Source organism: Patiria miniata, unplaced genomic scaffold (assembly GCF_015706575.1).
Source record: "Patiria miniata isolate m_02_andy unplaced genomic scaffold, ASM1570657v1 HiC_scaffold_6, whole genome shotgun sequence".
Lineage (NCBI taxonomy): Eukaryota > Metazoa > Echinodermata > Asteroidea > Valvatida > Asterinidae > Patiria > Patiria miniata.
In genome coordinates, this window is record NW_024037073.1 from 12,751,211 (window position 1) to 12,771,905 (window position 20,695).

General features: G+C 40.8%; 1 protein-coding gene across 1 annotated transcript in view; it reads right to left on the reverse strand.

The window, feature by feature from the left end:
- Nucleotides 1-391: 391 nt before the first annotated feature.
- LOC119742923 (poly [ADP-ribose] polymerase tankyrase-like) overlaps nt 392-20,695 on the reverse strand; it is a 71,233-nt gene continuing 50,929 nt past the window's right edge. Inside the window, exons 34-45 of the mRNA XM_038219189.1 lie at nt 20,439-20,635; nt 19,001-19,106; nt 18,078-18,247; nt 16,027-16,177; nt 14,539-14,663; nt 12,897-12,975; nt 11,231-11,408; nt 8,657-8,764; nt 7,010-7,209; nt 5,708-5,800; nt 3,346-3,475; nt 392-1,621 (exon numbers count right to left, since the gene is read on the reverse strand). Of these exons, the coding sequence (XP_038075117.1) occupies nt 1,398-1,621; nt 3,346-3,475; nt 5,708-5,800; nt 7,010-7,209; nt 8,657-8,764; nt 11,231-11,408; nt 12,897-12,975; nt 14,539-14,663; nt 16,027-16,177; nt 18,078-18,247; nt 19,001-19,106; nt 20,439-20,635 (1,761 nt within the window). The 3' untranslated portion in view covers nt 392-1,397. The remainder of the gene's footprint in view (nt 1,622-3,345; nt 3,476-5,707; nt 5,801-7,009; nt 7,210-8,656; nt 8,765-11,230; nt 11,409-12,896; nt 12,976-14,538; nt 14,664-16,026; nt 16,178-18,077; nt 18,248-19,000; nt 19,107-20,438; nt 20,636-20,695) is intronic.

The window sequence follows — 20,695 nt, forward strand, 5'->3', positions numbered from 1 at the left end:
TAAGGCCAAAAAAAAAAGTCTCCGGTTTCTGGTATGCGCGCGCGTCGCCGTAGCCATGCGCGTCGGCAAAATGAAAAAGTTTTTTTTTCAATGAAAGATGATGTCTCAAAACCGCCAAACTCACTGGTTTGACTGGAATCCTGCAGCTGCACAATTTCAACGTGTTTTTAGATTGGGTTATGGTCGAGAATAAGGTTTATGTGGCCTCTCTGGACTCCCATATATTTGCACTAAGTTTAGTCGGGCACCATTTGCAGTCATCAGCCGACATTTGAAGCAAAAAAATCAGGTAAAAAAAAAAAAAAAACAAAAAAGCCGCGTCGCCGCACCACTTTTTTGCAAGCTCCATACCAGAAACCGGAGACTTTTTTTTGGGCCTAAGTTCATTTCATTTCAAAACTAGATCAAATTCATAAACATTTTGAAGATTTTTTTTTTGCCCAAGTTCTTTGTTGATCTCCCTTGCCCCTTGTCCCTGTACATTGAATCATCATTCGATATATGAACTGGAAATTCCACTCCCAAATTTTCCCAATTTTTACATTCCAATTTCCAAAGGCATGTTTTTGGGACCCCGCCCAGAAACATGTTTGTGACTTTAAAGTGATAACCTGGTGTGAGAAGACACTGTCAGAACAAGAAGCTTGTCCACAATTTTCATTTATCTCCCAGTAAATTTACTTTCCATCATTTTTTGTAAGAAGCGCATGTAAACATGTACATCACGCTTACATTTTGCCAACACTTTTAAAATGGTTGTTATTGTAATATTTGACATTTGTTAGACACCGCATAATTGGTGGACTTCCATAGACTCAGATACGAGCAACTATTTACCCGCCACTAACTACTTCTGTCCATATCGGTACTTAACATATTCTTGAAAAGAGCACGTAATTATTCCTCTGTGTATCCAGTCACTATGTTTACAACAAAAGATGTTGGTTCCAGACGTCAATATATCGTCTGCTTCCCTTTAAGCCATATCGAACCAATGTTGCACAAAACCAAATCTTTGGTTCGCGTTTGGTTGGAACAATGACGTTATACAGGCACGACCGAAAGTTGTGAAAAAGCTCAATCACTAACTTCAGCTCAAACATGTTTCTGGTTCACTCCCCAGTTTAGGGGTCGAGAGTAGCACACTGTCATGATGGAATGTTGAATTTTTTTTACTAAAGCAGAGGCTAAAAATTACCATAAGACATCATACATTTGCATTCTAAGTTAGTTAAGAGAATTTGACAATCTGCTTGTCACAGTTTAAAATTGATCGTGCTAATTCAATTTATAATAACACTTTTTGGTGCCTTATGTCGCTCTTTGCTTTCGGGAAATTCTGATAATGGTCAGCGAGGGCCAACCGCATGTACAAGTACAATGCGCTTATGATGTGCCTAATCATCACCGTCATCATCGTCATCATCATCATCCCCATCATCGTCATAGCCATAATAATCTTCACCATCAATGTCGTCGTCATCCTCACTTTCATCCGGATGACATTGTACAAGATATCGCAGACACACCTGGCTTTCCCTGTGCACCACGTACTCGGTGTAGTCAAAATACCTACGGTAAGAACTGCTATCTTGGAGTCTGGCCAAGGGAATGGTGACACCTAACGGAGATAAAAATAGTAAAAACTTGACCCAGTGTCACGGTTACCAGTGGCAGATCCAGAATGCATTGAGAGAGTGATAGCTTTTTCATAATGGATTAACAAGACGTCCAACCTGATTAAATCAGCTTTCTGGAACTACCGGTACAACTACATAGACAAACTAGACTTATGTTTGTGGACAAACACAGGGCTGTTTCGGTATTTTTTTGGGGACATGTGACATGTAAAGTTTCAAGTATAAGTTCAATCCAGGAAGGATGTGTAGTTCTGTTGATAATAACTGGTGGGTATAATATATGATTACATTCCCATAGGGCTTTGAATTTTGATGTTACATGTGATGTGATGACCTCATGACGACGTCACATCAATTTCATCTATAACTATATTTTTGTTTGTAAATAACAACTTAGCCATAGCATATATCGTTGAAAGCAAGTTCACATCTTTCCTAAATTTCAAATTACAAGGCACTTCCGGTTTCAACCGGAAGGAAGGGTCACATGATTTGCACATAATATAAAAAAAATTAAGACCCTGGATTATTCTATCGATTCCCGCAAACGTTAAGTTCAGGTCTCTCACAGTTGATTTTATATTGATTTTCAAAGATCTATTAATCTTTAACGTGACGTCACGTGACCCATGATGACGTCATCGTGACGTCACTTCAATTTTCAACTATAACACATCCTGGTCTAGGCACATGCCAACTTTCAACCCCATCGGACCTGTAGTTCAGAAGATATGGGCCTTCAAAATATGTTTATTTTATATGATGTCATATGTCACGTGATGACGTCATCATGACGTCAAGTTAATTTTTCATCTATAAGACATCCCAGTCTAGGTACATACCAACTTTCAACCCAATCGGACCTGTAATTCTGGAGATATAGCCCAATCTGTCAGATCTAGCCGAATTCTGCTAGAAAATGGTCACAACAGAAAAATCGCATATAATGTCACGTCACGTGACTCATGATGACGTCACGATGACGTCAATGTTCGGCACACAACTTCAGGTGCTGGTCCAAGTGTGTGCCAAGTATAAATGCAATCGGATTGATTTAAGTGCCCAAAGCGCCGGGGACAAAAAAACATGCACAAATGCTATGGGCAAAATGACTGAAAAAGAAAAAAAATAAAGTAAAAAAAAAAAATCTTAACGAAAACAAAGGCTGTTTCGGCAAAAGGGCCGAAACAGCCAATTATGTGCATCTGCACTGCAATATCAGTGAGAAACTGCATGTATGCGTTTAATCCTATAAGCCCATTAGCGGAAGAACTGAACATTTTGCTGTCTTGGGGTGAGGGCAAACTTTTCTAACCAGCAGTCCAAGGAAGACAGCTAGGCACACAAGAAACATATTCCTAGGTACAACATATTTAATTGGAAATTAACCCATTATCACCGGCACTTCATTGTATTACATTGTATTTACTCACGAAAAATCAATAACATTATACAGTGCTCGGGTGCTTTTGGGCGCAACAGTGGCAGGGCGGTTTCGGACGCTACAGTGACTAAAGGGTTATATTAATACAGTGCACTGTTTGAAAACTGACAGTTCATTTCAGCAAAGGGAAAAATGGTACAAGAATCTTTCAGAATGTTTTCAGTTGACTCTCATTACTCCAAGTGCTGCAAGCTCATCCTCAACTGTGCTCTAGCACATACCCTCCCCCCAGAACACAGCTGAAGCCACCTACTGGCCTACCTGAGGGCAGATAGATGTTTCTACTTGGAAGTAGGATCTTAGTGTAGTTCTGCGCTTGCAGGCTGTCAAAGCCATCCTTCACGACTGAGTCGGGGTCACTGTGATCCACCGCCATTTTCCCCAGAGCCACCTGGATGGGTGCAAACGTTTGGGCTGATGTGAAATACAGCTTCTTCCAAAATTTGAAAAGAAAATTTAAGTGTATATTCTATCATCTGGCAAATAAACTCACTCCCAAATTTGATCTCCCACCCTCATCTGAGCCAAATGTACAGGGTGTTTCAAAAAAAAGAAGGAAACTCAACTTCAAAGAATAAGTATGGACAGACGATATGTTTACTGGCTATAAAACTGGTATCATCTGAAAGCGTCATCTCTATGCTTTTCAATGATACCTTGTTTAGGTTTTCTGAGTCATGCATCACTGGATGCAAAAATGCAGTTGGTTCATTTTCATAAAAAAAACCACTGGTCACGGTGTGCCTATTGTTACGGAAATGTCTGTGAAATGGCTTGAATGTTAATCCTCGGGAAAATTGGCACATTGTTTTGAACGTGGCTTGGTCAAAACGAGTAATTCATGGCAAACAATAAAATCCAGTTTTGAAACCAACCCGACTTGTTTTGTGGTTTCTTTTTATGCACTCATGTCTTCTTGAATACTTATTATCATGCACACCATGCCCATTGAGTTTGACATGAAAGTGAACCAACTTCAATTTTGCATCAAAATCTCATGACAGTGGCGCTCAGTGATGCATGACCCTGGAAATGTCAACAAGGTATCATTGAAAAGCATAGAGATTACGCTTTCAGATGATACCAGTTTCATAGCCAGTAAGCATTTAGTCTGTCCATACTGGTTCTTCAAAGTTGGGTTTCCTTTTTATTGAAACACCCTGTACACTTGGTACCTGCCTACACTCAAACATAATTGGGTGATGAAAGACTTGCACAGGAAAGCTTGACAAAAACCCTTGTTAAAGGAGACCAAGTGCGCTCTCAGTTTCTGTGCGCCTAAAAGTTTTGCAAGTGATTTGCATTTTTTCATTACACACTTTGATTTGCAAAATGTGACCTTTGTACTTCCCGCCTAAAGGCAAGTTGTCTCAAGTCTTCCCCTGTGGGTTTTCAAGCAGATAAGACCAAGAGAAATTTTCTCTGGAATTTGTAGGGAGCATGGCTCCAGCCATCCTGTGGGAGGGTAACCATCATAGAAAACTCCCAGTGAGCTCGTGTGATTTTTTTGTGAGAGGGATTGTGATATTTTCGGGACCGGGTGATTCAATATTATAAGTTATCCTGCGAGCGCGAGTGGAACACGGAATAATGTAGTGCGTCTGTGTCCAGCCGAGTGGTATGTGGGACACAGACGCACTACATTTTCCGTGTTCCATGAGCGCGAGCGTGATAACGAATTTATCTTCAAGCAAACTTGATGCGCAGTAAAGTTGGACCATCGCTTTACACGAACCTTTTAGCGGTTTATAGCGCATGCAGCTGGAATGTCGCTCGCATCTTGGAATAGCGCATTAATAGGCAGGGTGCGATATGGACCATGCAATACAGCCTCATATCACACTGTTGTTGCCATGGATTGACCAATCAGGATCAAGGATTCAAGTTTACTTGAAGATAATGCATTGTAGCATACGTACATGCAGCCAATCATGTGTTGATTATATCATCATTGTGCCATATCACTAGTAAATTTATAAGTTCAGGAGATCATAGTCGTCATCATAGTTGTTATTTTATTGTATATTTTGATTGAATGCTCGTCCGCTTTAACTAGAGGACCTTTCCTCCTAATCCTTCCCCATATCTGACGTGGGTATGGCTCGCTATATTAACTTCACTGTGAACTCGTAAGTGCAATATGTATGTAACTCTAGTTAATGTCAGAAAGTGCATAAAACCATATCATCTTTGCATGCGTGCCAGGCATATGGCGGCAATGCATTCAAGAGTCCCGCCTTACTCTCTTGAAAATTGTTGAGGATGTACTTGTGCACGAATGAAGTCCATATATGAATTGAATTGGCCAACTGATCCAAGTGGTAAGACATCTGTATTATAGAGTACATCATTTTGAACCGGGAAGTGTAGTGCAAACGAATGGAGCACGCACACGTGTTGGTTCACGGGCTGAATCACGCGCTAATGTCTTTTACACACATAATTGTGCACGTGTTGTATTCACTTCGGTACTCTACAGTTTGAGTAAGAAGAGAGTTTCGTGTGCAACTCCCATCCAAGTAAGTACAGGTGTTTCTTACAGGCTCATGAGGAGCTCTCATTACTACATTCCCTACATTGTCATGCCGGAGGAAATGTCCTGTTGAGGAACTTTAAACCTTACCTCACATAAGAACACAAAGTTTGCGTTCTTTCTGCCGAAAGACTCTATGCTGTAGTCAATACTCTTTGCAAATGCATCAGAAGTGTAGATGCCCTGTGAATGCAAGGAATTCATGACAATTAGAGCTTCTTGTTCGCATTACTATTGTAAATTATACAAATTAGCATGGGAAGTTTACCCTTGGGAGACATGTGGAATTAGGGAGACATTTCAGTGTTGCAGAGTTGTAATGACTCGAGTCAATGACTCGACTCGAGTCACAATTTTTGGTGGCTCGACTCGACTCGAGTCCCTATGGGTAAATGACTCGACTCGAGTCACTGCGAGCAAATGACTCGACTTGACTTGACTCCCTCACCAGAAGACTTGACTTGACTTGAGCTAAGGCTAATAAGACTCAAGTTCCAAAAATAAAAGCAACACTTTGCAAAAAATATTTGCAATGACTTACGGTGCAAATAAATATGTTCAGCAGGTCACTTTGCGAATACAATACGGTACAGCCATTGAAAACGGTATATTACCATCGAAAAATAGGCTAGATCGATTGCTTACGGTCGAATTAGTATAAATACCAAAATTTGTGGGGGTAGGACAAGGTAAAATGGAAGTTAGGGGTCCTTAAAGTTGGGGGAAAAAATTGTGCACACGTCTATGGAAATGTTTCCTTAATGGTATATATTTCGGTTATATTATTCCTCTTATTAATATGATTCTTTTGGAAAAGAGCCACAAAATAGGCACGTGCAAAAAAAAACCCCAACCATGCATGTGGTATGGGTGGTCTTGCAAGTTAGGAAGTGGAGATTGAGAAATGATATTGTTTGTTTAAATTTGTACGCTAGCCAGGTGGCGACTTTGTCCTCTCGTCCCAACAAGTTCCAATAAGAAAGCTCGCATGTAAATAAAGTGTGATTCCATTTCGTATATTAAGCAAGGGCTAAGGCAAGTGCTACGGTATAATAATAATAATTAATAATAATTGTGCTTATATAGCGCTTTTCATCGTATCAACGATCTCAAAGCGCTTTACAATTATTACCCTGTTTATCAGGCCATGGGACCACGCGGCAGTCGATATCAGCGCTCAATCGGTCCTCGACCCTCACGGGTACCCATTTATACTCCTGGGTGGAGAGAGGCAATTGTAGTTAAGTGTCTTGCCCAAGGGCACAAACGTCATGTTCCTGGCCGGGTTCGAACCCACACACCTTCGTACATGAGTCAAACACCGTAACCACTGGACCATGGCGTTCTACATAACTCCACAAAGAGCTCTTTTTAATTCATATTGGTGCCTACCCTTCCGTATCGGTATCCAGTGACGGCCGCCTCCGGTGGTGTTATGAGAAGGCCTCTCTTCAAGATGCTGATGACATTGGAGCACTTGCTGCCGTGCCACAGCAGTCGATGGTTGTCTAGCTTCAGGGATCTCAGTTCCTTATCCTCACCCTCCCTGGCTAGGCGGAAGATGGCACACACACTGTGCTTGTCCTTGTCAGCTAGCAAACAAAAGAAAAAATGTGAGGCTTTCTCTGGCAAAATGAGACACAACTGGGCAGAGGTTGAAATGAGGGTTTGTGGGTATCAGGAAAGAGAAGAAAATTCTCCTTACAATACGGTTAGCTGCACTCCTATTAGACATTCCATTGACAAGTTATGGCTGTTCAAATTGCACATTAATCCACTTGTCAAAAAAGAAAAGTACTGGCCTTTAAAGTATCGAGTTTTGTATTTGTGAAAATCAATGATGCCACTTGTTTTTCCTTTTCCTTAAAAAACCCTTTTATTCCACTATTTTTATACTATTTCTTTGAAATATGTGACATAGACATATAACAGATTACAAGCATCAATAAATCTGGAAAAAAAAAATTCACCCCCATTTGGTTTTGCATTTTTCTCCGCTGAGCCAACTTCTGTCTCATTTTGCCAGAACGCCTCACAAATGTCGTGGACTCCATAAAAAAAAACAGAAGATGGGTGCAGACCACTATTAAATAAGCCCACAACAGCCTACACCAACCAAATGACGATGTACTTGCAATTTTTTCTTGTAATTGACAGTTTTGTGACACCCTTACTTGAGGGTTGGAAGAATTGAAAGGTCCCAGCTCTAGCTACTAAAGTGGTCTTCGAGTTGCTATTTCTGTGAAATCTAAGACGAAATTGGACGCAAAACTTTGTTCGCCCTATTTTGCAATGTAGTAAAGGGATAATTTTTCAAATTGGTGATGGGCTTCATCAGGACTGCTTTTCAGGGCGATCATCTTTTTTGGGGGGTGGGAGGGGGGGGGGGGGGACTACCCATAAGTCATTGGTTATAAACCCCCCAAAATTGAACAGACAGTGAAATGGGTAAATCAAGCTTTAATTTGATATATGTCTTGAACACCTGTGAGAGTTTCAAGTATTTTTGTTTCTGAAGTTTGAAGTGGGGTATTTATGCCTGCACCCAGCATGCATATGTGGCCTATCACGAGAGCCAGTGTGTGAAGAACACAGTGCTTGCACATATACATGTACACTGGCTGTGAATGTAAGGCACAGAGTATGCACAACCAATTTTCATTTGAGTGTGCACAAACCCATAGGGCTAAATTTTACCCAATGAATGATGAGTGCCAGCCAATGGTGAACAAGATGGTGCTCGAGTAGTGCTCTTCAATCTTTCTCTTGTGTATCCACCACTGAAAGGATACTTCTGCACATATGGGCGTCGCCAGGAGTCTTCTAGAGGGGGGCAAAGCACGTTTTCCCCCAGAAATCCCTGTATTTTTCCAGCATATTCTCGATTTATCATTTTTCGAAGGTGGGCAAGGTAATACCAAGGTAATATCACTTCAATCAGATGATGTTCTGTTAATGAGGCATCAGCTTTACATGTATATGACTATTTTGTGTTACAGGAAAAAATATGCCTCAACTGCCTGCGGGCTCTTCACTCACTTGTGTTATCGATGTACTGAAGAATGAGCTGTGTTTCCTGGTCATTTTCATCCATGATTTGAATCTGACAGCCCAGGCAACTGGAGATGTAATCCAGAGGGTTGGTTTCTGCAACGAAAGAAGTAATTACACAACAAGTTACAGCTTGAAAAAAGTAAAACTATCAGACAGGAGAGAATGAATGGATTCTTTTGAAAAGAATTTTCAAAATGCTTTTTAATATGTTCATTGTTGCACTTGAGATATGCTGTTTTAATAATAGTAATAATATAAAGGGTATTTATAAAGCGCAGGTATCCACCATTATTGGTGCTCAAGGTGCTACATCATTATTGCCCTGCTCATTGGGCCAATGAAACATTTCAAATACAATCTCAGTTCCCTGGGGAGTATACAGCTCCATGCTGACATTTCGGCGCAAAGCAGCTGAAATCAATCACAATTACCATCCCTGCCCTCACAGGCACCCATTTACTCCTGGGTGGGGAGAAACAATGAGTGACAAAGTGCCTTGCCTAAGAAAACATGCACCATAGCCACAGGCTGGACTCGAACCCACAACCTGCAGAGTAACCCGCACACCACGAATTCAACGCTCCAGACCACGAGGCCACGGCACTCCACTACTTGTACATTTTAAGGTACGTAGCACAATGAGATATGCAGTGCATACCGATTTCCCAAATTACTGTACTATATCAGGAGAACTTTGTGTGTGAAGCATAGAGCCTTGCTTCCAAAAAAAAAAAAGCCCTCACAAACTTGTGCACTCATCTCAACCACTTCATACACATTTCATTTACAGTTGGGTCAATCCAATCAGTACTGACATCATTGATATTCTACACACAAAAAAGATCCATTAGGTACAGCTAGATATTTTGACATGCACACATCACTTACTTATCTTTTGCATCTTTTCCTCTCAGAGGATTGCAAAAGCCGTAGTTTTCCTCGTCTAGTTTTACGTGGTGGCACTAACGGGCAATACATACGTGCACGTACCCATGCAACTGGTCTACACACAGCTCACACATACACATACAGTACGTTACTTGAATATGTGGTGTTTATTACTATTCATAAACTGATCTGATACACCGTGCCCTCTGGAGACGTGCACACAATAGGGAACAAAAGATTGTATATGTCTCCACAGGGCAATTTCTAATACGTCTCTACAAGATTTTCACGAAATAGATATATGGATTTTACTCAAAAACTAGGAATTTCCAAGGTGGGTTGATCCGTCGCAAATGGAAGAGTTTTTGAAAAGAGATATTAAGTCCAAATTTCAGCCAAGGAAATTAATTCTGGTAAAAATAACAGCATTTTCAAACTTCACTTTCAAACTCGAAAACGTTACTACACGAGAACAAAGAAATGTTTCCACAAGAATACAAATTTCAGTATGCATGCACTGTCGCAATTAGAGTGCATGTGTATATATAGGTCCCGCTGGCCTCAGATTTGAATAAGGAGCAGCATGCTCCCAATTCAAAAGTTGAAATAAATTAATTGGTTACTTATCGTCGGCCGATTTTTTTCGTGCGATATAATGTAATGCTAGAAAATGATTAATTCAATTTGAAATCTATTTTGCGGGGAGCCACACCCAAAAAGCAGGTATATACCAACTTTAAGAAATGTAGACATATCCTCCTTTTCCCCCATCAAACCCGTGATGGTTTTTGTACATGTGTACATTTCTTACAAGGCATGTGACCACAACGCCTATTGCAACTGTGCTTATTTAAAGTTACCTGACCACAAGTTCCGATCTAATTGGTCAATGCCCATTTTGATTGACAGACTGAAAGGGTCAACACATTAATTTGCAAGGTTCAATAACGAACAGATGGTTCCAGGCCTGGACACTAATTTTACACATGCAATAAATATGCAGGTTTTTTATAGGAAACTAATAATGCTTTTCATTACATAGCGGTGATATTGATCATCACTGTGGAAATCTTCAAGGTCTCATCAGTTTGAAACTGTGGCTAATGGACACGTTTACACTTCATCAAGCATGCACTCATCATCTGCTAATAAGAGTGTTGTAGTCGAGTACATATTTCCAAACTTGTACCGATTACTTATAGGTGACCTAGTACAAGTCCGAGTACGAATACTTGGATTAAGTCTTACATAAACAGAAATCTTTTGTAAACCTACAAGCTGGTTTCAAACAAGTGTTTTACTAAAAATATACATCAGCTCGCAGAGCCTCTCGTCCTCCAATTTGATTCACATCCCATAAAAGGTAAAGAATGACGAACGGCCCTGTTGATGCTGATAGCAAATCCCATTTTCCTCCTTCATAAACTCTGATTCACAGCGGCAACTTTCTTGGAATGATTTTGGAAGTTTCCAACAAGATACAAGTATCGACAGATTATTCCCTGAATTTTGCTTGCAAAAAAACGGTCATTTCTTTCTATTTTCTCAGCTATAAACCACTTCTTTTTCAGAAAACACAAGTCTGAGAAAAACTAAAATGCATGGTGGTGGCCAAAATACACTGCTGCGCAAAGCATTATGGGCAGGATAAGGGGGCAGAGAACCACTGACCTTTGACCCGATACTGAGCCCCCAGCAAGATGAGGTTGGTGGTGGCAAGGTCCAGTAGTATCTCCAGCTTCTTAGCGTTTTGCTCCAAGGTGCGCAGTTCAGTCAATGGTGGGATTCTATCGTATGTGAAGTTGACGCACGGAATCAATTGGTAGTACTCGCTGCTCAAATCCCAGACCTACAGGGACACAAACAAAAATATCTTCCTTTCAACTGAAAAAAATAAAATGAGGCACAAATTGAATTTAACTGGAGCTGGAACTGAGCCTGCCAACCCCTGGTACACCTATTAAACTTTTATAGCACTGTTTCAACTTCCTGAACCCTTGTGTACAATTCTATCAGACGTGTCCCCAGCAATTTGTGCGAGCTCGTACAAAAAATATTGAAATCAGATGGAATGGAATTATGCATGGTGATCTCTGAATGCTACGTCAGTGTAGAACAAACAGGGCCCGATCTCATGGCTATGCTTACATAAAATAGCAAAAAATCCATGCTTACTGTAGCAAAAGTTTCCGTGCTTACAGTAAGCATATTTCATGGATTAACAACAAATTTACGAGGCTCAGCTATTAATGTATGTTATGTTGCACCTACACCACACGTGCATTTATAGTAGGGTGCCGCTTACTTTCATGATACATATGTAGGCTATAAGTCAAGTCTCCATGCCAATGGTGAAAGTGGTTGTTTTTAGCTGCCGACAGCAGCTCAACAAATCACCACGTCTCTCCGTTAGTAGGTACATACGTTGGTTAGTTCCTTAGTTAGTGACAAACGTTCTGCGCAGCAGCAGCTCAATGAGAGCAATAATCCGGGGGACAATAGCCGCATGCCTCCTGCATAGCAGCTCTCGAGATCACATTCATAGACAACGGCTGTACACATTCCACGCAAAGTGCAACACAAATTCGTTGGGAGTCTACAGCTTCCGAGATTATATCGAGCTTGTTTTAGTTCCATCACGTTACCACACAACCAGGGTGTCGAGCAGTACACGTCCATCACTATCTGCTCTCTCACCCTGGTATTGGATCATTTGCATGTGCAAGATTTTTGAACACGTATGCAAATGAGGAATAGTCTGGTGCCTGCATGTGCGTTACATTTGCGTTTGTTTTTCTATGCGATGTCTGGGGTAAAAACAGAGTCAATTCGTCGCAGCGCGAGCATGGCGCGAGTTACGAAAGCACAATTCTTTCCTTCCTCCATGATTAAACTGTTACGATCTTAACGAGACATCATGCAGTATCACTTTCCATATTAATATGAACAAATTGGGAAGGAAATTAGTATTTTCGAGAAGGCGTGGACGAATGATCACAAAAACATGTACTGCATGTTGAGAATAACAACACCAAGTACACGATATAAATCCATAACGGTATCGAATCAGGATACAGGAAGAAAGTTTTCTACTTTGCTCCAGGCTTACTACTGGAAATGGGGTTGGAAATAATTAAGCACTGGGGAAAAGGTTGGTTACCACATTAACAGCCAAATGTAACAGCCATTTCAATCAACTGAATAGAGGTTTGTGTACCTCGGACTAAAGCTTAATACTGGGCTTGTGTTTTTTTTTTTTAAGTTTTGAATGAATGTATTATGAAAGGCATCAATTTTTTCAGCCAATAAACAATTACTGAGGGCTTGGATTCCTTACCTTGTCCATGTTGGCTTGGTACTTCAGCATATCACGGGTGGAAGCTTTCTTATCTTCATCAACTTGCTCTAAAACCTCTCTGCATTTCAGAATGAAGGGGGTGGTTAAAATTCCACTTTAATATAAATAGGTATGGAGCAAATTCCATATGCAATTCTGTGCAATGTGTACATTATGTGTGGAAAAATAACACAAACACAGGAAAATTCCCTCATCTTTAATAGTGTTTTCTCAAATTCTGTTATATACACTGATCAATACCTATACAAGTAACAGATGGATGTCTGTTCAAAGTACTGATGCCGTCGACAATGACCCTATGGTTTTGGCCATTGTGAAGTTATAGGCCCTGTTTCTTAAAGAGAACAAATATCCACTTTAAGGTTATAAAATCCACCGGTTAGGCAAAAAAAGAAAGAAAAAGAAACAGTCGGTCTCTAGTCAGACCACAGATCCTCTACACAAGGATAAACGACTTCCAACATTTCTGGTAAGACGTGTGATAACGGCCTGTGCACCATAGAACATACAATGCGCATGTGCGAGACTAGAGTCAGCACACAACTAGCAGTTGAATTTCTGTCAAGTCTCCCGTGATTGGGTTTCATGTTGGGCGCGCATGCCAAGTCTCACTCACGAGCGCGCATTGTATGTTCTAAACACCCACAGGCCGTTATCACGCCTCTAGACAAACCGTTCCCTACACTTTGTACACAAGCTCAGATGAGTCGTTGATCCTTGTGCAGAGGATCCGTGGTCAGACTTAAGTTCCAGAATTGATGCTGCGATGCAAATATTTTTTGTTCTGCTTTTCTTTTCATGCTTGGATTGTACAGCTGTCACATGACACAAAACCAAACGGTCTAATAGTTTTCACTCCACAAACAATGGACACAGAAATAAGTGGCATATTTCGTGCATTTAGGCACGCTTTCATTTGCAATCACAATTGCTCACATCGCATGTCATCGTGTGTGTTGTTGACTATAGCTGCCATTGTTGTTGATCAGCTGGCAGCAACTTCGTACCCATGGGCTACTATCATTCGTTCAACATCAACCTCGTACTGGATCTGTCACTGGGTACGAGCTGCCCATCAACATTTGAGGCCGTGCAGCAATAAAGGGTGCTTTTGTAGCTAACGCGGACAATTTTGAAAAAAAATAAAATAAAAATGTACGCGCACGATCAAAATGGATGCGCGCTGACCACAGACCAACTTTTGGGGGGGGGGGGGGCCGTAGTGATATTTAAAACCAGCAGGAGTGTTGTGGATAAAAGGACAGGGTTTCAACTTTTTTTGCGGGTAATTTTGGGTTAAACAAACGATGAGGCCGACAAAACACAAACAATAAAGATGGTGACCACCACGACGCAACGAGAAATATGCAAAACTGTGTTAATTTGTTCGCACGGCATCAACAGTATAATGTGTAAGAAAATCACATATTCTACCGAAAGATACTGTGCAAATGACAAGAAAAACCTCATTAGAATAAAGCAAACCCTGCTTCAGGATGCAGAACTCATTTTGGATCGGTAAAAAAAACTCTCGACTCTTATTTGACCAAATCTAAAAGTGGGATGTGTAACTACGCAATCGCCATGGTTTTTGCTCTTCCAATCCAGCTACTTGACTCACCTTATCTTAACCAAGACCTCCTTGGCTTTGAGTAAGGACTCTCTGGGCAGATGGTTACCCATGTTCATGATGGCCGTGTCGATGCCGGAGTCGGATAATGCCTTGGCAATAACATTTGGTTTGATCTGTGGAAACAAAGGGTTTCGTCTTACATCTTGTAGCACTTTCCTTGTGCAAAATTATCCCTTAAAGGGACCATGACATGGATTTGACTCAGGAATTATACTTTGTGCAACTTTCTACTCCTTGTAAATGAGTAAATGAATTAAAACTAATTGACATCCCTGTTTGGTTAATTTTATATTATTTTTCCATGCTTTGCGACTTAAGGAAGACTCAGTTCAGTTTAGGGGCTTTCTGTTCAAATTCTGAGCCCAAAAGTTTGCTCACTGAAAACGTTCGTGAGAAATGTTTGCTCATTGGCTTACTGTCAAGTAATGAAACAACATAATCACCAAAGAAACGAAAATTTAGGACAGCAAAATATCCAAAACTCTGGCAATTTTTGGTGCTGAAATAGCTACAACATTGAGGCTTCTACCTAAAATGACATCGCATTTTGCTCATGAATATGGAAATTCACATTAGCATAAAAAAACAAAAAGGCATCAAAATACCCTTACAAATGGCATAACGAAAATTGAAAATAAGGTTAAATTGGACACAATTCAAGATGCATTTGTAAGGATTGAATGAATACATTACATGGGCCCTTCAACTCTTTCGTCACTGTAGCACCGAAATGGCTCGAGCACTCTATGGTTTTACTGATTTTTCAGTGAATAAGCACAATGTAATCTATATGTAGTACAGGTGCTAATGGGTTAAAGAGGGGGTCAATTCACATTTTGATTTCAACCTTTTCAACCCCTTTGAAGCAGCCACATGTGGAAACCAAAACCCACATGACCACTTCATTTGCATGTAATGCATATTCATGTTCCTAATGCATGATGTCAACCGGGAGAAACTATAGACCTTTATCATGCTGCCACCATTTCAGTCATGTTCCCTGTATCCAATAACAAACTGAATGATAATTTATTTGTGCCAAAAAGGAACCAGACTATTTCTCCTTTCGGCCTCCAGACGTTTTTCCCCATTCCTTCCTGAATGGGAAAAAAATTAAAGATGGCCGCCACATGATAATGGTCTATTGCAACTATACGTAACTTGTGCCTTCAGTACGACTACCTCTTTTAATTAAGTCTCGAAGTTCCACACTGACAATCCTGTAGAAAATGGGACGAACTAATCAATGACCAATTCCACAATAGACACTCCAGTAAGCCCCGCACCATGGTATTCTGACCAATCACAACTGTCATTCATGTCTGACAAGCGTGCACGCACGTATGACGCACCCGGCTTGAACAAGCAGTGTGGCGTTGGAGAGGAGCACGTGTTAATTGCCCACGAGCTCAGTGGGCGGGGCCTAGTGGATACGTTTAAAGCAGGCCTTGGATTTGATTAAAACAAACTACTGACCAGTTCCTTGATGGCCTTCTGCAGCACCTTGGGCAGTTTTGAGGGGACTTTGGACTCCAAGTCAAACTTGAATTCCTTCAGAGCTTCCTTCCGAGTGGCCCTCCATGGATCCGACGGTACCAGCTGGTACTTCTTATCAACCTTCTGGAAGCTGAACCATTATAAGACCAGAGACAAATATTAACAGTCAACCAGGAAAATTTAAGGAATTTGTATGCAAGTCAATCTATATTAGCTGTTTCTACTTCTTTAAAGAATAAACCCGGGCAAAACCTGACAATTCCATGCTTTCATGCAGACCAAGGTGAAAAAGTAGAACAGTAGGATCAAACAAAATTTAGGGGGGGAGGGGGTGGTGGGAGGGCGTCAGGCAGGGTGAATTGGTGCTGATTCCTAAACACTGGCCGCTACCTGAACTTTTAGCAAGATAAAATTCCATGACTTTTCCATGACATGTCCATACCAAATGAACATTCATGATCTTGTTCATTAAAATGCAGATCAAAACTGAAAACCTTGTTCCCTGAAAGGTACTTAACAGAAACCGTTAGGCCAAAAAAAAAAAGTCTCCGGTTTCTGGTATGCGCGCGCGTCGCCGTAGCCATGCGCGTCGGCAAAATGAAAAAGTTTTTTTTTCAATGAAAGATGATGTCTCAAAACCGCCAAACTCACTGGTTTGACTGGAATTCTGCTGCTGCACAATTTTAACGTGTTTTTAGATGGGGTTATGATCGAGAATAAGCTTAATGTAGCCTCTCTGAACTCCCATATATTTGCACTAAGTTTAGTGGGGCGCCATTTGCAGTCATCAGCCGACATTTGAAGCAAAAAAGTCAGGTAAAAAAAAAAAAAAAGACGCGTCGCCGCACCACTTTTTGGACAAGCTCCATACCAGAAACCGGAGACTTTTTTTTTTTGGCCTTAAAAAAAAAAAAAAAAAAAAAAAAACATATAATGTCTTGCCAAATCAAAATGCTTGAATAGGCAAAATTTGTCGCATTTAAAGGTAGAAAAATCAGATTTTCGATTCTAATTATATTTATATTATGAATTTAAAATGTAAAATAAATTGGTCCTCACAAAATAAACTGGTCCTCACAAAATTCCATGACTTTTGCCTTTTTTTTTTTACCTCCAAATTTCCATGACTTTTTGTCTGAACGTGACTTTTTGTCTGAAAATTAAAAAACAAAATTTCATGACTTTTCCATGACTTTTGTCATTTCTTACACATTTCCATGACTTTTTCCGGGCCTGGAAATTGAAAAGAAAATTCCATGACTTTTTTCAGGTTTTTTGCAAGACTGTAGGAACCCTGCTAAAAGAATTGTCGGTGACACCAGGATAGAATAGAAATGTGATAATGGATAGCCCTCTCTCTACAGCCTTTTTACCAAATAAAATAAATTGGTCCTCACAAAAATTCAATGACTTTTGTTATTTTTTTTTACAAATTTCCATTACTTTTCCTTGCTTGGGAATTGAAAAAACAATTCCATGACTTTTTCCAGGTTTTTTCCGGGCTGTGTGGGCCCTGCTAGAAGAATTGTCGGTGACACCAGGATAGAATAGAAATGTGATAAAGGTTAGCCCTCACTCTACAGCCATTTTAACAAATAACTTTGTCCTCACAAATTTCCACGACTTTTCTATGACTTTTGTCATTTTGCACAAATTGCCATGACTTTTCCATGCCTGAAAATTGAGAAAAAAAATTCCATGACATTTCCAGGTTTTTTCCAGGCTGTGTGGACCCTGCTAAAAAAGGGGGGTTTACCTGTTGTTCCCAAATACCTATGTTCCCCAATACTGATGTTCCCCGAAATCCTTAGGATTAGGGTTAGGGTTAGGGTTGGGAAACATCAGTATTGGGAAACGTTGGTATTGGGGAACATAGGTATGCCCCCCCCAAAAAAAAGATGTGTAACTGACAACAGGATGGAATAGAAATGTGATGAAGGATAGCCTTCACTTTACAACATTTTTGTACCAGGTGCCCCCCCCCCCTTGCCCCCTTGCGTGTACACAGAGCCAATAACTAGATCACTCACTTCTTGACGTCAGCCCAGTCGGTGCGAGTCTTTGCCCTGAAGATCTTCCGGAACTCTTTGCTAGCTTCTTCCTTGGTGCTGAAGGGTGTTCGCTGGTATTGCCCCTCCTCACCGATACGACCCCATCGAGTGAACAGCAGGATGATGTCCTTCCCTGTCTGGTGAATGATCTAAAGAAGAAAACCAAGACACGGTCAATGTTCAAAGTTTACATAATGCAACTTGACATGTTGCTAACTTTGTTCATTCGTTTGTTATTCATCACGATTAAAGAACTCGGAAGTCTGCTTCCCAGGTGTTGAAACAACGTCACCAATTTGAAAATGACACTAATATGAAGGGGAAAAAAAGGTTCAAGCTTAACTGTCAAGAAAATAAAACAAAAATATGTGGAAATTAAATTTAAGGGAAAAGGGTAATTTGGGAGACATTCCCATGGACTTGTGCACAAACTTCTTCCATCTTTAATGTCACCTAACCCCAATTTTACCTTATCCTACGGTACCCCCACAAATTCCGGTATATTTAAGTTTTGGATCACAAGCAATCGATCGCAATGCAACAGAGTTTATGGCGACGACCAACTGGCGACTTCTATTCAAGGTCGCATCGCGGTGTCAACATTTTCCCACGATGCAGCGCAAGTTTCTCTGGATTTGAGCCCTCTAGTATTACAGTACTGTGAATCGCTCCTATTACACCACAATTAATTGGTTGTCAATAATCACTTCCAGATATATGTATTCTAATACTCTCTCAATCTCTTGGCCATGATACAAAAAATAACGGTTCGATGTTACAATCAGTGTTCCCAAAAATCAAACTTTTCTTAGTCTCAAAATATTTTGTTCTAAAAGCATGCCCAGACTGCTTCAACTCTGTATATCAGCCCGAATGGCAGTTTAGTTTGATGGCCTCCTCACCTGCATTTTGTAGAAGTTATTCATCCCACGCATGCCATGTTTGACATCTACCCTTGTCAGGAGGGCATCGAAAGGTATTCCTTGCTCCTCATCCATAAGGACCACTCTGGATGGAGAGAGAGAAAAACAGCAGAGATGTGACCATTTCTGCTTTAAAGAAATTGAACATCAAATTTTAGGCCGCGTCCAACTCTCATAGGGCTATTGTCTAGGCTCCCGACAATAGACAGATCTATTAGGAACTGCCATCTGCACACGTGGGCAACAAGTCGTGCCCCTGTCCAATGTGCAACACTGCACACTCCTGGAGTGTGTTCGTCATATGCAGTAGTGGCGTCAAACTCTAAAATTGGGGGAGGGGGGCAATTGACCTATCGCGGTAGAATCGCGTCAACGCAGCTTGTGAAATATTGTCCAATTATATGATACACAAATGGACGCGGAACGCGCAAAATCTGAGACAAACAAAACTTAGTGTACAAAAACTCCATAGGGTTGTCTAAGGGGCGTGGCTAACTCGCAAACGGCGATAGGTCAATTGGGTGGGAGGGGGGCAAGGAAAATATTTTTTGGAGGCAGTGAAATAAAATCTGATAATATCCAAAATCTAACGAGAAAGTAACGAAATAGCAGGTGTTTTGAAAAACTTTTATCACATCAAAATCGTCTTTATTGCCAGTTTGTTTTTCAATTACCCAGACTGGAAACGGACACATGCTTCACACAAGAGTGACCCTGTACGCGTGCGCGTGCCCATTGTCAATGGTCCGGAAATAAGCCTCTAGAGCAACTTAGAGGTGTAGTCGTTTTTTTATGAATGAGAAATGTATCAAACCGCAGAATGGTGTATAAAAAATGTACAAAGACGTTGGCTGCACACTATCTATGGCTGTATAAAATGCATGTGTGATGTGTTTTGTTTACCAATGCTTTCATTAGCCCAAAATGTGTAAACAGAACCGATAATTTACTCCCAATCTTCAACTTGTTGTGAATCTTAACAGCGAAAAAAATAAACATAAACATTATGTAGATAAGTGTTCGGGGAAAATCTGGGGGGGGGGAAGAAAACAACTTGGGGGGGGGGGCAAATATCAGTAAGTTTAAGCCAATTTTTAATTAAAAAATAGCCAAAAGTGGTACATTTGTGGAACTGATTCCCTTCTATAAATCATTAAAAAAATCATCCTTTAGAGGCAAAACTATGGTCTGAATCTTCCAAAGCATATTTCAGACATGTTTAAGGTTACAAACTTGCAAAGACGTGAATAGAGCCCCCACGCCTCCATCCTCTTGTTGGATATATCTCTGTTTTAAGCTGCACCCAGAAGCACATATCGTTTCTTCACAGGCTCTTGGTAAACACTCCGCATACAGTGCTAACTCAACATTAACCCAGAGACAGGCAATGGGCTAAACATCACTGCTTAGCACTCACCCTCCTTCCTTGAAGTTTGACAAGGGATCCACCTTGGCCCCTGTCTCTTCCTCCTTCTTCTTTCCCTTGGTCTTCGCTCTAGCGGCCGATGACTCCAGTTGCTTGATCATGGCCTGGGCGTCGGCTTTAAAGTCGGGCTTGTGTGCCTTGAAATGGTTGGCATCCGTCCAGGACAGCGGGGTGGGTTTGGGGAGTTTCTGGAAGATATCACACCAAATTAGAATTAGGTTTATGATGAGTAGCACATCCAGTGATCA